Source organism: Carcharhinus amblyrhynchos, chromosome 7, assembly GCF_965287045.1.
Source record: "Carcharhinus amblyrhynchos chromosome 7, sCarAmb.v2.hapA, whole genome shotgun sequence".
Classification (NCBI taxonomy): Eukaryota; Metazoa; Chordata; class Chondrichthyes; order Carcharhiniformes; family Carcharhinidae; genus Carcharhinus; species Carcharhinus amblyrhynchos.
This window is the reverse complement of record NC_137330.1, coordinates 109,603,141-109,619,300: the sequence shown is the minus strand read 5'-3', so window position 1 is coordinate 109,619,300 and position 16,160 is coordinate 109,603,141. Positions and strand designations below refer to the sequence as shown.

At 42.7% G+C, this 16,160-nt stretch overlaps 3 protein-coding genes across 8 annotated transcripts in view; 1 reads left to right on the top strand and 2 right to left on the bottom strand.

Annotated features, from left to right (window-relative positions):
- Nucleotides 1–3,773, bottom strand: part of LOC145345200 (bcl-2-like protein 11) — a 37,461-nt gene extending 33,688 nt beyond the window's left edge. For 2 of the 3 annotated variants that reach the window (XM_080192938.1, XM_080192940.1), the window contains exon 1: nt 3,589–3,773. The gene's annotated coding sequence lies outside the window, so the exon portion shown is untranslated. Of the gene's footprint in view, nt 1–2,222; nt 2,338–3,588 lie in introns of those variants that run through there. The other variant, XM_080192939.1, reaches the window with a different exon arrangement.
- The window catches only part of LOC145345201 (uncharacterized), a 559,547-nt gene that overhangs the window by 481,709 nt on the left and 61,678 nt on the right, over nt 1–16,160 (top strand). The window lies entirely within an intron of this gene.
- The window catches only part of acoxl (acyl-CoA oxidase-like), a 392,248-nt gene continuing 382,082 nt past the window's right edge, over nt 5,995–16,160 (bottom strand). For both annotated transcript variants that reach the window (XM_080192936.1, XM_080192935.1), the window contains exon 19: nt 5,995–6,440. In XM_080192936.1, coding sequence (XP_080049062.1) covers nt 6,249–6,440 — 192 coding nt within the window. In that variant the 3' untranslated portion in view covers nt 5,995–6,248. The remainder of the gene's footprint in view (nt 6,441–16,160) is intronic.

Below are 16,160 nucleotides of genomic sequence, written 5' to 3'. Positions count from 1 at the left end.
TTCTCAACTAGCAGTGAATACTTCAAGCTAGGTATGTAAGATCTACAACCACAGAAAAGCATATTCATAACAAACTCTAAGTGTAAGTATCTCTCTTATCTACCATTGTGGCTCAGAACATACTTGTTTTATTCAATGGGACTGAATGACACAAACCAAGAAAGTACCAGGTTTAGTCAGTATGATGGCCATGCAAACACTACAGAATGCCTCACTGTTTTTAGAGAAAAGGGTTAGGTGGATTGGCAATGCTAAATTGACCCTGTCAGCAGGACTATCAGGGTAAATATGTGGAGTTATGGGGATAGAGCGTGGGTAAGATTGTTGTCAGCGTAAGCTCAATAGACTGAATGGCCTCATTCTGCACTGTAGGGATTCTATGAAACTTGCTAAGGAGAGGATGAGATGACTTTTTGGTCAAATTTATTGTTGAGATCAAGCATGAATTTGCACCGCTTGCATGAGTACCCAAGGACTAGTGAGGGCCACATTGTTGCTGATGTGCTGGAATAGGCCTCCAATCAGAGGGGGAAAGGAGTGAAAAGAACATACTAGGAGTGCTGAACTTATTTCCAACATGAAAAAAAGCAAAATCTGTACACTTATACTAAATTGCACCATATGTCTATTGCAACTACACAACCATAGGGGAAGGAAACAAAGAGGGAAAAGCATCCCAGAAAAAAAGTTGTAGCAAAGGTTATCTATCCTGCTTGCCCCTGCACTGTTGCATTCTACCTGTAGTCCACCTGACTTTTTTAGATTTGATTGTGTCCCTGGTGTGTTCTTGGTGAGTTATCTTTCCCACCAAGTAGCATCACACAAGGCTACCTTCACAACTTGCATTCACAGCAATTGTGTCCCTAAATACTCTAGTGCATTAAGTAATACAATGTGATAGGTACTTGTTTAAGATAAATATGTATTTAGTCAACTGTATATTTGTTTGATATCAATGATTCTTCACTGATTAGTCCAGCCCACCTGCATGTATTCACAAAGGAATTTGGAAAATCTGAACCTTACACTAAAAGCCTTGCCAATAAATTAATAGTTATGAAAGATGCCAAATCAGAGGCAACAGATATAAAATATCCCCAATTCTTCGCAATAGTACCCCTTTTGTCTGTGCATTACAGCATTGGCTAATTTTCATTATTGTCCCAATTTAAATAAGTCTCTACAAAATAAAGTGCCTCGTTAGTTAATCTTTCTTAAAGGTTAGACTGCTATCAGGGCTGCAGATCATTTTCCTGGCTAACTGTAAACTGCAGCAAGAGACTTTATTTTCTACAAGTCATTATAAAAGCTGGAGTCTCTTCCCCCGAGAGAGGAGAGGAGAGGGAGGGGGGCGGGAGAGAGAGAGTGTGTGCGTGTTTTTATGCTGATGAAATCTGGTAGTAAGAGAGGGAACACTCGATGAGGATCTGGCGTTTTTCCTACTACAGTCCCATTGTTCTGTGCAAAGTGCTGAGCGCAGCCCTTTCTTCACAACTGGCAGCAGCTCCAGCAAGTGCGTCACAACTTCCCCACTGTCAACAATCCTGGCTGAGAGAGAGAGAGAGAGAAGGCAGTGTGGCTGCACCGCTCTCATTGTGTTCCAAGCCAAGTCTCACTGCCAAGAAAATGCAACATCCCCTCCCACCCCCAAAATAAGTTAAAAATAGTGCTTTTCGACTGGTTTACAGAGAGAGCGAGACAAAGTGCTCCTTCACTCCCCTCACGCCTGGAACATCCCTGTTATCATGGGGATGAAGGGGTGGGGAACAAATCTTGACAACGGGAGTCGAAAAAGTGTGGAAGTTGCCCCATTCCTCTGAGACCTTGGCGTCGCGATTGCTGCCGCTGTCAGGTGTGTTTGGGGCGGGGGTGATTATCAAATGATAATTGAAGACAGCCAACTCCCAGGACCAAATACATGTCACAATTACCCCCCGCCAACAAAACTAAGACCAACAACTCCCAGGACCAAATACATGTTACAATTATCCCCCCCAAAATAATCAAAGGAAACAACTCTCAGAACCAAATACATGTCACAATTATCCCCCCCAAAATAATCAAAGACAACTTCCAGGACAAGTACATGTCATAATTTCCCCCTCCCCAAATAATCAAAGACAACAACTCCCAGGACCAAGTACATGTCACAATTAACCCCCTCCCCAAAAAAAGATAATCAAAGACAACAACTCCCAGGATCAAGTACATGTCACACTTGCCTCCACCGCCGCCGCCTGCAATTTTGCAGACGGCCCTCCTCCCGGATAGAAGGCAACACATGCACTCCACACACCGGCACAACATGAGTGTGCAAGAGTTTAAAGGGCCAGCCAGCCAGCCCAGTCACTCACTCGGGCTTCAGGACACAGAGAGGGGGGGCGGGGCGTTGGATTGGATTGACGTGCCTTGGAAGGCGGCCTCAGCCGGCAGGCCGGCCAATCAGCGCGGGGTCTGCTGCTGAGGGCGGCAGGTGATTGGTGGGCGGGGTGCGGTGACGTGTGGGGTTTGTTTGTTGATACAGTGTGTCACATGCGCACAGCGCGCTGGCAGCTACTCACTCAGTGGGAGCTCACTCACTCACTGAGTCACACAACACACAGAGGCACGGAGACACTGCAACTCCTTCCACTCCACTGCCGAGGACAACTTCCAACTAGCGGTGACAACGCCCCAAGCACACGGCAACCCTCCCCCTCGCACGCATTACAATGCTGACTAAATCCCTCTCCCAAATGCAATTTTTTTTTTTCATTTGCTTTATCATTATTTCTTTCTAAAAAAAAATCTCCGATGATTAAAAAATAGTTACTGGTTGCCAATCCTGACTTTTTGTGGCCGCACATCATTAAATAATGCAAAAAAAAAGTTATTTTGGAGATAATAACATGACGGAGGGTGGCGGGGGGGGGAAGCTTTTGTCTTAAACCGAGACAGGAAAAGTTCTGGCCAAAGTACAAAACAAAAACTTCAGCGCTGGGCTCGCTCAAGAGGCAAAAATAGCACAAAAACAAAAAAAAGCTTTGCACCTCTTTTGGTTGATACTGGGATTTGTCAGGCTGGTCTATATGTATATGTATGTATCCATGACAGAATGTACATATATATAACATCGAGACGAGTGTGAAATAACAGTCCTAAACTCCCCAACTTTGGGTCGATCGCCCACGTAAACCACAGTACATGTGGTTTTGTTATTGCTGCCGTGAAGGGAATTTTGCAGCCGCCGGACAATCAGCAGACACGAGACCGCCTCCCCCTTCTTCCAAAAAAGCCGCACTCCACACCACTCAAAACATTGCACCCAACTCCACTGCAATGTAAAAAAACAAAACCTCACCAAGCTCAGAGAGGATAAAGCGGGTCAGGGAGGAGGTGGTGGGGGGGGGAGGCACTAACACCGATCGCTACTGTTACCAATCGCGCCCTGCTGCCGGCTCACTCAAACGCTGCCCGCCTTGTTTTATTTACAAGTCAAACAAAAAAAGGGCTAACTCTCTATAAAGTGAGGGGGTTTAAAAAGGTTGTGGGGGGTGGGGGTGGGGGAGTGAGGGCTGTAGTTCCTGCTCCCTGCTGGAAGTGGCTCACCTGTTGGGCTGGCTGCTAGCTCTGACCTGCTCCGCTGTCCTTTGTTATTGAAGCTCTCGGAGATTGTTCAGATCACTTTCCAGTAGCTGTTGGAGAGAGTTGTGTGTGTGTGTGTATGTGTGTGCGAGTGTGGCACTCACTGATCACCCTCGGCTCTCAGCAATGCTCCAATGAGCCGACTCTCCTCCTCCCTTCCTCTCTCTCTCTCACTCTCTTCTCCCCCTCCCTCCTCCCCCCCAGAGGTTCCCGCCCAAAGAGGCGTACATAAGGCACACACACACACGCACACATATTTATTTATATATTTATTACTGAAACCCGGCTTGGCCCGTGAGGCAAGTCAGGGCAGGTAGAGGGAGAATTTGGGGCGGGGGGGGGGGGGGGGGGGTGAGGAGGTGGATGGGGGGGAGAGGGGGTGTGGAGGAACAAGCAGATGATTTAGAATATAAACACCCGCCTACAGAGGCAAGTCGAAGGAAGAATCGATGCATATATAATTATCTTTTAAAAAAAAGTTTGTTTTGATTTTGAGGATGATGGGTTCAAAATATTGTAAAGCCAGGGAGGCAACGGCTTTCAGTATGGTGGAATACATGAATTCTCTTCCTTTTTTTAAACCAAAATTGGTCATTTCACTGAGGGAGTTTATTTCAAAACGGGCTCAACTCTGAAATAGTGTTTAAAACACAGCCAGTGCAGAGAGAAACTTGTGGACAGACGCTTGCAAGCGGGCTTTGATGGGTAGGGGAATGGATTGGGGGGGGGGGGTTCATGATAAATAACTCTGAGAGTAAGTTTCCTTGAGTGGGAGAAGAGAAAGAAATAACCCCGACGTCGATAAGGATTGGAGCCCAGATCAAGAAGCGAGAGAGAAAAAGGGGGACAAGAGAAGCGGTGAAGCCCGGCGGAGGGAGGCTCTGGGGAAACTTGCTTGCTTCCTCCCCGGCATAGGCTTGTTTTGGGGCGGGCAGCACTTGTGGGGAAGATGCGATTAGATGGAAATCGATAAGAGAATAAGACCAGGGGGCGGGCTGGGGAAGACATGGCCACTGTCCCGAAGGCAGAAAAGGGAAATTAGTCATACATAAAAAAATAATTGCCCGGGGTGGAATCGGCGCCCGCAGATCAATAATGCTGAGCTGTATTTGATAGTACGGGACAATTGAGAACGAAACACGATATATGTGTGTACATAATTAAATAGCGATAGCCTCTATAAAGCATTGAAGAGTGGGGAGAGCTCCTTTCATTAATGACCAACATGGCAAATTTAGAAAGTAGAGGAAGAAAATACAATGTCATTAATATCACTAAGGTGGGAGTCGATGGGGAAAGGTAAATTGAAAAGCACGATTGCTGTCATTACCGGCGGCTCATTTGGTGTGTTTTTTGGTGCATGTTGTTTGTGTGTGCGCGCTATAAAGTTTAACGAAACTAGTGACTCCGAAGTGGCTCCCACATTCCGCCGCTGGCCTTTCCTCCAGTAAACATGTCTAAAAGTTTCTGCAGAGAGAGACATCGATGCTAAAACACTTGGCAAGGAGTGGAAATCTCAGCAATACAAACAAACCAAGAAAACCTCAATGCAACAAAACAGAAACTGCTAAATGAATATACTTATTGCAAGTTACCGCGAGCCAGCGAGAAATGATGAAAGTGGCGATTTGTCACATCCGAACTTTTATTTTTCTCTTTGAAACAATGATGTTTTGGGGATGGCTGTTAGTCTGTCTAGGCACGGTGCGGCAGCACCGGAATTCATCCCAATTTAATGTATTTGTCAGAGACAGTACTTGAAATGAGCTTGCATGTCTCCACATGAGAGGCAAACATTATCCAGAATAAAACCGCACTGTGGAAATTGCCGAATTCCTTGATTATTGTAGAGGGAGACTTGGGCGTGAGAATAAACTGGCCAACCTTTGTAATGATCTGCTGTAACTCGAGGGTCTAAAGCCGCAGATAATGTCGATAAGCGAGAATCGTTTTTCTCCCAATATATTTTATATTAAATACAAGTCAGTGTTCAGCGCACAAAGTGGAAAATACAAGCAGAGAATTAAATCCCAGTGCCTTTAGATTATACACACACACACACACACGGAGAAAAACGATAAGGCTTTTTTTTAAATGAAAAAAACCGCAAGTTTCATTTTCACAAGAGATTCTCTTCATATAAATAAATCTATTTGCTGCGCTCAGATTATTCCCAGAAAGACTTCCCTGCAGTGGACCGACCGGCGGCGGTTTATTTAGGGGGGGAAGGTTGTATTGAAGGGAGAATTTGGGTCTGCAAGAGGTAGTATTGAGTGAGAAAATAACAATGTCCACCCCCACAGACACGATTCAACACAGTCAAAAATCCCGCACTTATAAAACAGCGCACCGAATCAGGGAAGAGAAAAATAGACAGCGCTTTTGGAATGAAAATGTGTTTATTTCTGATTCCAATTATATCACAAAAATACAATGCCATAATAATAAGATGGTTTCTGGGGGGGGGAAAAATCAACCTGTTTCATGCTATTTTGATCACAACATGATCATCTTAGTCTGACAGTACTGAGTCGGGGAAATAGTACAAAATAAAAGGGAGGTTATGTTGGCACGGCGCGGTCCTGCTCGCCCCCCCCCCCACCTCCCCACTTCCCCGGGCTGTCTCACAGCTTGGCCCGGGCTAACACCGTGGCTTCGGCGGCGGGACGTTTCGAGTGAGGTTTCGGGTAGAAAGCCCAGGCTGCTCGGGGGTTGGGGATGCCGGCGATCGGAGCGTGGACTGTAGCGATGGGGATATTGAAAGCTGCCAGCACCGTCAGCGAGTCCTCCTTCACCGAGCTGCAGAGTTCGGTTAGCTGAAAGAAACAGCGGGCTGGGTTACAGCGAGACAGAGAGAGACAGACAGAGAGATTTGACAAGAGAGGAGGGATGGGGTGATCGGGTAAACGAAAAATAAAACAAGACATCCATCCATCCGCTGGGCTACTGCGAAGCAATGTTAAATCGAGCTAGGGGAGGGGGGATGCTGCGGCGTGAGGCAGGATCAAATATAACAAGATTTCCCTGCTCCCAAATCGACTTATTCCCAGAATCTTATTTTCCTTTCTACCTGAAATTTCCTTCTGCTAATGGGCGGATTAAACAGATTTTATTTCCAGCCCATGTCCCACTCCCCACACTCATCCCTTCCCACATCAGCAACGGGGAGAAACTTACTTCCAAGTCAGTGCAATGTGGCAAAAGTCTGTTAAACCGGCAGTCTTTCTCCGTTAGCTTCAGTATGAGTGCGCACACGCTTGTTATTATTAGTATAAACCAGCCACTGGCTGCTTAACGCTGAAGAAACCACCCAGACAAAATGTACCATTTCCCTTGACACCAGTGCGGGGGTGAAGCTCAAAGAGTTTTGACACGCACATATTAACGCAGATATCTATGAACAAGATCACCACCCAGTAAAGAGTGGGGTTCTCGAGATTCTGATAGCTTGTAGGACTTCACTATTTGTTATGTGTGTGTGTGTGTGTGTGTGTGTTATTAAGCCGTGTTTAGTTTTATATCGATCGTGTGGGAAGATCCTTTCGAAATGATTCAGATTACGGCTGATCGGCTGTTTAAAACAGTCAACAAATTGTACACTGCAAGTTCTCTTTTGTTTCCCTCAACAAAATTTAAAGAGCGAAGTTTCATTGATATCTGATCAAACGAGCCGGGTTCGCTGTGGTTTTTTTTTAAAAAGAAACGCTGTAACTAGGCGGCGATACAATTTATAAACGACGGGATTATGAAAATAGATCGGATCGTTTCAGTTCTATATTATAATGAATCGCTCTCCGGTGTCCCCGCAGCCGATGCAATAAAATACCATCCAAACATAGGGCTAGACGAACCTTTAAAATGCCGCCCCTCTAAACTGCTACCTACACACACCGTCGGCGTCTGCTCCGACACAAAACTGCTCGGACGCATTTCAGACACAGAATAAATCAAATTACTCACAGATAAACTAAAACGACCTGAAAGAAAAAAAAACTTATTAAAATGCCTTGATATAATAACGGCGGGGTTTAGATTTCTCGCACAAATTGGCTACGACTTCACCTAAGCATTATTCTAAGATTCTGTAGCTTTGACAATCAGAATGCACATAAACAGAAGTTTATGTCTGCTACTGTCCCTGTCTGCAAAATATGCTCACACATCTAATAAAAAAAAGTCAATTCATTGGGTGAAGCATTTTGTGCCAAAATTCTACCCACAAAAAATAAATAGCATATGGCTCAGTTTCTTTACAAGTATTAGATTCAATCTAATTTTTTAAAATCATTTTTATGCATAACAGTGTAAGGGATTCACTGTAATGATGTGATACTGAAATTTATTTTTTTCTCCTGATTTTGCACCAGTACAATTTAAAACAAAAGAAAAGAAAGACAACATCAAACATAGAAATTCCAAAATCTGAAACCCAGGGACAAACTTGTCCAGGTGGCTGACAGTGTGCAAACACTGAGCTGGGATGTATTGTTTTGTAAATAAATTTTTAAAAATGCCATGAGTTCAGATTTGGGAAAACAACAGTCTCAAAAAGAACTCAGTCACAGAAATGGTAAATGACAGAATCCTGCACTTTCTAAATGGGTGAGACCATCTCTTGGGGGAGGCAACTGCAGTTTGATGTGTAGAATAAACCTCCAAATAATGAAGTTTTAAGTTTAAGTTAAGTTTATTAATTAGTGTCACAAGTAGACTTACGTCTACGTTGCAATGAGGTGACTGTGAAATTTCCCTAGTCGCCACATTCCAGCATCTGTTCGGGTATACTGAGGGAGAATTTAGCATGGCCAATGTACTAGCCAGCACCAAAGGAAGGTATCTTGGAATTACTTAAGGAATACTGTTGAATGCTGTTTTTTGGGGGTGAAGCTGTGGTTTCCTCTGGCTGGGTGGTTTAGGACAGCCAAATGGAATGCCCCATCCATATCTGTCCTGTAATCTAATGGGTCGTCAGAAGGACTGGGACCTCAGACCCATTCTTTTGCATTAATTCACTCTTTTCATTGCAATGGTCTTCCCATTGAACAAAGGGAAACACAAAATATTTCCTTTAAAAGGGGAACAGGATTATTTATTTGTTCAGGTTAACTTGGGCAAATTAATAGCCCTGTTCCTCTTTTTTGGTAAAAGAGTATTACTTAGGTGTAACTATTACTATCACACTCCTAAATGACCTGCATATCTATTTCTGCCATACTATTTCAGTCATAATGCTTTAATATTTACTAATGGTTTCTAACAGTACACTTCTTCAGTGCAACATAACTCAACCTAAACATTACTGTTTGTTTATTGGACAAAAGTATTGATACATGTTCAATTGTTTGAAATGCAAGAAAGATGCCAATGAACCTTTTAATTATGCATCTTGTCAGTCTGTTCATATTCTGAGATCAACTGGGATTGAATGATTCTGTTCTTTTAATATAAACTGGGAGACTTGTAGTATAAAGACAGTCGCCATTTCAGGCATAATCACATTTCAAAATGGACACTGTTACTCTCTGAGGGAAAATAATGAATTTAGTCAGCAAGGGAGCCATTGTGTTCTGAACATTTGCATTGTGCTTGTGATGAAATCGTAATAAACACCAAGCTCTAACCTACCAGTGAATGCTAACCTGGTGTGCCTGGCCTGTCACACTTTTAACTTTACCCAGTTCATGACTGTGTACACCACGTCTCTCTTTCTCTCTCTCTCTTATTGAAAGTTCACAAAAAATGGATTTGCCAATCATATTATTCTTTATATTCCTACAATAGTTTTTCTACTGTTATAATGGCATAGTTCAGGTTCATTGGTGAATTAGCTAGTTTGGGGTGGCAGTGAAGGCACTATAATTTGCCTGTGTCTAACAAGGAAAAAAAATTAGCCAGGATACCAAGTCCTGAGCATTGTCGATAACTCCTGTTGAAAATACATTTGCTGAGGACAAGGTTGCGTTTGGTTCTGATGACCATCTGGAATATTCAACCCAAGCACAAGCCATTGTCTCAAAACAGATGAGAAATTGATCACCTCAAGCTCCCCAAAAATTGAGCTCTAAATGTCTTGGAATACAGCATTCAGATAATATGTAGGACAGGACTTACTCAGTTAAAGGTAGGGCACTGGGGAGAGTTACAGAACAAAGAGATCTAGGGGTACATGTTCATAGTTCCTTGAAAGTGAAGTCACAGGTGGACAAAGTGGTGAAGAGGGCATTCAGCATGCTTGGTTTCATCAGTCAGAATATTGAATACAGGACTTGGGATGTCTTGTTGAAGTTGTACAAGACATTATTAAGGCCACACTTGGAATACTGTGTGCAATTTTGGTCACCCTATTATAGAAAGGATATTATTAAACTAGAAAGAACGCAGAAAATATTTACTAGGATGCTATCGGGACTCGATGGATTGAGTTATAAGGAGAGACTGAATAGACTGGGACTTTTTTCTCTGGAGTGTAGGAGGCTGAGGAGTGACGCTATAGAGGTCTATAAAATAATGAGGGGCATAGACAAGGTAGATAGTCAATATCTTTTCCCAAAAGTGGGGGAGTCTAAAACTAGAGGGCATAGGTTTAAGGTGAGAGGGGAGAGATACGAAAGTGTCCAGAGGGGCAATTTTTTCACAGAGGGTGGTGAGTGTCTGGAACAAGCAGCCAGAGGTAATAGTAGGAGCGGGTACAATTTTATCTTTTAAAAAGCATTTAGTCACATGGATACGATGGGATTAGAGGGATATGGGCCAAATGCAGGCAATTGGGATTAGCTTAGGGGTTTTAAAAAGAAGGGCAGCATGGACAAGTTGTGCCGAAGGGCCTGTTTCCATGCTGTAAACCTCTATGACTCTATAATAGTGATAATAATCAATCTTGTCCTTCAGTTTTCAGGATAAACAAAGTATTAAAGTCATACTTGTCATGGAGAGATACAATGTAAAATACTGAAGCAAAATAGTTTCAAATTAACAAATAATTGCTTAATTTATAATTGTAGTAGGCACTTCAAAATGATTCCTTTCAAAATTTAAAAAAACTTTCACAGGATGTGGAAGTCACATGTGGATCGGCACAGTGGCAAATGGTTAGCACTGTTGCCTCACACCGCCAGAAACCCAAATTCAATTCCCAGCCTGGGTCACTGTCTGTGTCGAGTTTGCACATTCTCCCTGTGTCTGCGTGGGTTTCCTCCGGGTGCTCCGGTTTCGAAAGACATGCTGGATTGGCCATGCTAAACTCTCCCTCAGTGTCCCTGAGCAGGCACTGGATTGCTGGATTGTGGTGACTAGGGGATTTTCACAGTAACTTCACTGCAGTGTTGATGTAAGCCTACTTGTGGCACTAATAAATAAACTTAAAAAGTGGCTAGGCCAGTATTTATTGCCCATCTCTCTAATGAAGTGTACATAACCGTGGGTTATATTCGCAGGAGGATTTAGAACTGGCTGTTCGAATTCATGCAATTGTAGGATGGGTTAAAAGCACCATAATATGCAGTATTGAGCCATGTAAGACAGGAAGCTGTGGGTTTGATTCCTGATTTTTGCTGAGTTGGCTCATTTCAAACATAATGACAGTAAAGTGTTTTACAGTTGGGCAAGGTTTCCAGTACATTTGAGTATAGGCGTGGGCTATCTCCCTCTCTCCTCCATCCCAAATGTTCAGATAATGCTGTTGATGAACATGGTCTAGGCTCACACCTGGAGAATGGCAAACATAGGTAAATTACCAGCAGCCTGTCAGCACTCTTGGAATCATTTCCCAGTAACTCTGAACATTCCAAATGGAGAAGAAAACAAACCTAAATCGGAAAATGTAGCTGTGGTGGAGCCAGCAGGTGCTGAGTTGACTCATGTTAGATAGGAAAACATTGGGGACAAAAACTATTCTGCAGCTAGGTGAGGCAGGAATCTGGCAGGTTCTAGTTGATGGTCACTATTCAGTGATTCATACTATGATTTTGTTGTGATGACACTCATGGTTACGGAGCAACATGTTGAAACTTAATGGATTTAATCATGCACAGGACTGACCTTGAGGAAAGATACTATCGGATTACCTGAAATTAGTTCGAGAATTTATGCTTGTGTACAGGAAAAGAGAGAGAATTGGATGGACTAGAGGGGCGATGTCTATAAAGAAACAAGCATTTCCACAAATACTATTTCACTGTAGTTACACACCACAGATACTGATTGTAATATGCATATTATATGCACACAGTAGCATAAGCTATTGACAGCATATCGTGTACAGAAACATTTGGATACTTACTGGACTGCTTGGGAAATGCTTACACATGAAAATAATTTTGCTGCAACTACTGCATTGAACTTGATAACATTAGTCTAATTCCACATCAGACTTTGCTGCTGTCACTCCAGCTGCCAGCACTCTCATCTAATCTTGTGCAGCTGTCACTAAAGCCTCACCAATTTTTGCCGTAAGAGCTTCTCAGTTTGCCAACTTCCACGGCTTGTTCCGGCTTATGCCAAAAACTATTCACGTGATCCAATTACTGTGATTCTGAAGTTTCTTCCACCTTAGCACAAATTCAATGTTAGAGCTTGTCCTAACCTTTGAATTACTTACTTTCTTGATGGTTTGACCTACCTAGAGATGATAAAAAAGGGTAAAATACAATGGAGCCATATCCCCATCTTAACAGTTTGTACACAGTCATTTCTAACCATAATCAAGCTACAGCAAAAAACTTCAAAAAAATAGTTGTGGCATGTTCAGTGATGTGCACCTTAATAATCACCCTCAACCGACCGCCACAATTCTTATCTGTCAAGTTCTTTCAAGATTAAGATATCTTTTGGGCACAGATTTCCAGTATTTAGTAATTATAACTGGATGCGGGGATGTTGTTTTCTCTCACTTGGTAGTTGGGGGGCGGTGGGGGGGAGGCATTTCTCCACTCAGAAGGTGATGAACCTGTGGAATTCTCTACCACAAGAGACTGTGGAGGCCAAATCAGCGAATATAGTTAAGAAGGAAATAGATTTCTGGATTCTATTGGCATCAAGGGTATGGGGAGAGCACAGGGGTGTAGCACTGAGACAGAGGATCAGCCCTGATCAAATTGAATGATGTCGCAGGTTCGAAGGACCAAATAACCTTGCTCCTATTTTCTATCAAAAACGTAGACCAGTTTGTAAAAGAGGTGTTCACGTTTTCATTACGTGTAGCACTAGGAATAAATCTTCCTCCTACATTACAACTGGCAAAGTGGCTGCACCAGAAACATTGACCCGTCTCCTCCATTTTTATGGATGTTGATAGACCTTATCTCTACTTTCAACAATTTGTTGCTTTCGTTTTCACATTTCCATTCTTCTTCTCTCTGTAATACCTGGAGCCCAGTAAAAAGTCTGACAACACCAGGTTTAAGTCCAACTGATATATTTGATAGTAAACTGTCACCTGAAGAAGAGGGAAACCTCGAAAGCTTGTGAGTTTACTATCAAATAAATCGGTTAGACTTAAACCTGGTGTTGTCAGACTTTATACTGTGTTTACCCCAGTCCAACGCCGGTATATTTATATCACACCTGGAGCCACCACACGTTGCCCAATGCCCCAAATTTGCTTTCTCACCCTCACATACAAACAAATTCAAACTGGGTTCTTTGATTATGTTACCAGGAGATTGATGCCCGTGATTACAGAGAAGTGAAATACACCATTAAAGGAGTGCCAGTGTAGCATTCTAGTAAATTTCAAAGGACTTTCCCCAAGGTGCTAAATCCTAGGAAAGTCAGGAACCATTGGAATGGACCTGTCTTTTTACAACAATCGACTTTGCTTAATATACATTCTTCTGTTAGTTAGTCATTGCTTTTCTCACTCACGGTTCAGAGAGCTTTTTCAAGCTCATAGTTGCCTGGCTTCAAAGGTTCAGTTGTTTTAGCTGCTGTATTTTCTACTATACACAGTGACTCATCTGCTTTTCTTGTCTGCTCAGTTCCCATGCATCCAAAAGTTACTTCTGGTGCTAATATTGAAAAGTTGAATGAGAAACTGTGCAACACAATGAAAATGTGACTGTGATGGACTGTAGGCACACTGAGAAAATCCACACACAGATGTCTACGCTGCATGCTGCTTTGTTGTCTTTCTAGTCCTTTGGGAGAGCTACCTTTATCTAATTGGGCCTCAGACACACAGGCCTTCTTAGTCTGTACACTCAGCTAAACATCTCCAGAGACAAAGTTACACTAATGGGGTTAAAAGTAGACAAGCTAATAATTACAGAAATGGGGCTCAGGAGGCAGCTTTTGGATTCTTATCAATAAGAGGTTAACTGTGCAGCTAACAATAAAATAATAAAACTCCATGAAATGAGGAAGAGACGGGACAATGAAAGATTTATTTTATTGATTGTTGGATGTTGTACTTCACGATCCCATACAACGTGTCTTGAGGTTTGCTGCAAAGTCTGTGTCGGAGAATAAAGAGTTTGTGCTGTGGCAACTTCAACATGTTCACCATTTTCAAAGATTCTCTGAGGTGTTTTTAAAGGAGCAATCTTCACAAATATTTACAGTGTAACTAAAGCAATCCTTACTCTGCAGTGCTTATAAATCCTACATTAAATTAAAGGCTGCAACAGAAGTACTCATTGACTAAACCATTTTGAGATTTCCTGAGGTACTATATAAACGTAAGTTTTCTTTAAAGAGTGGCAAGATTTGTTTTCATTTCAGAAAATGAATCAAAACCAGTTGTAAAAACTTACAGAAGAATGAAAAGTGTTGGCCACATATTCCTTAGTTGAGATTCGCTCTATACGCACATTTTGGGCATCTAGTACTCACAGATCAGGTACTGGAGAGCACTGCTCGCTCCAATCTGCTTGAAAGGCAGCAATTTGCCATCAGAAGGATGTGAATTCAAAGGTTGGCCACAGCTGAAACATAATGCTGTTGTTTTATTATGTTTGCTCATTATGTCATGGCATCATCATGAGACAAGGTGCAGGCTAACACGTTTAAAAGACCCATGGTTGAAAGGGAGGTTTGTTCCAAAGCCACAAATATCAGGCTGCTACTGGTGCAGTGCTCTCATTGGCCATTGGCAGGCACCAAAACCAAAGAAAGAAACAGTTCTCTGGCGATAGTAACCAAGGGAAACAATGGTCACTTACCAAACATGAGTGAGACAGAAAAGCTGAAACTACAGGCTCATTAGCCTGATATCAATCATTGTGAAAATGCTGGCATCCATTATCAAGGAAATGGTAACAGGGTACTTTAAAAAAATCATGAGAAATCATGAGAGTCAATGTCGTTTTACAAAAGGGAAATGAAATTTGACAAATCCACTAGTCCCTGGGTAGTACAGAACTTGAGTATTGCTGCAAAAAGGGAGTCGCTGTCAAAATTCTTCACCTTGCACTCATCAGGTCAGACACCAGAATGCCAAATTTCAAAGGGAGCAACAAATTATACTATGAAGAAATGGTGTTGACTGGTTAGCAAGTTGACTTTGAGTGATGGAAACACTGGAAATACGCCAGAGAACTATTGAGCCCCACATTCATGTTTAACTAAACAGAGGCACGATGCCTGGACATGTACCTTTTGTCCATCAAGAACAGACCGTTGCATATGAATATAAATAGCTTTTAGCAAGTATAAGTGAGTCACATTTGCAATTCCAACTGATAATCTTAAATTGATTGTTAATGTAACTCTTAGCACACACAGGATTGTTTAGCTAGTGCTGTCCAATTGTGGAACCACATTTAATACTGAGCATTATGTTCTGAGTTTTGCAAACACTAGCTGTTTGAATGCAGCCAGACTGACTGGTAGCCTGCCCTCTCACTGGTTGACACTCCCCCACCGGCCAACCCTCCCGCTTACTACCTCTCCAGCTTGCACCTTGCCTTCATGACCCTGCAACTCAAAGATACTCTAATGCCGTAAGTTGCTTCCTGCCTCGTGCCACTCATCTCCCAAACTGTTGCTCACAGCAAGGCTTCGGGAGAGGGAAGCTGCAAGCAGGAAGGTCGGCCAGCTGGAGGGTGGGTGAGAAAGGGGGTCAGTGAGTGGGAGGATTGTTGGGTAGGAGAGTTGGCAATTGGGAAGGTCAGCGAGTGGGAGGTTTGGCTGGTGAGAAGGTCCAGAATGGGAGGGGTTTCGAGTGGGAGATTTGGTGATCTGGAGGGTCTGCAGCAAGAGGGTTGTTGGGTGGGAAAATTGACCAACAAGAAGGTCAATCAGTGAGGGAGTCGGAGAGCATAATTGATGGCAACCCCGAGGGTTGGGAAATGGGAGGAGCGAGGAACAGAAGGGGCAGCAAACAGGAAATAAGGTGAATGGAAGGTAAGTAGAAAGTGTATATTTATTTTATGTTTTCTTAGTTCATTTTATTTTAAATGTTATTTCTTTTAAAATTTAATAAATTAGTCATATGTAGTATTTAAATATAATGTTTTATTGTCTTTTCCTGATGGAAAAAGTACTGCAGAACCTAATGGCATGGTGGCATAGTGGTCAGCATTGCTGCTTCACAGCACGAG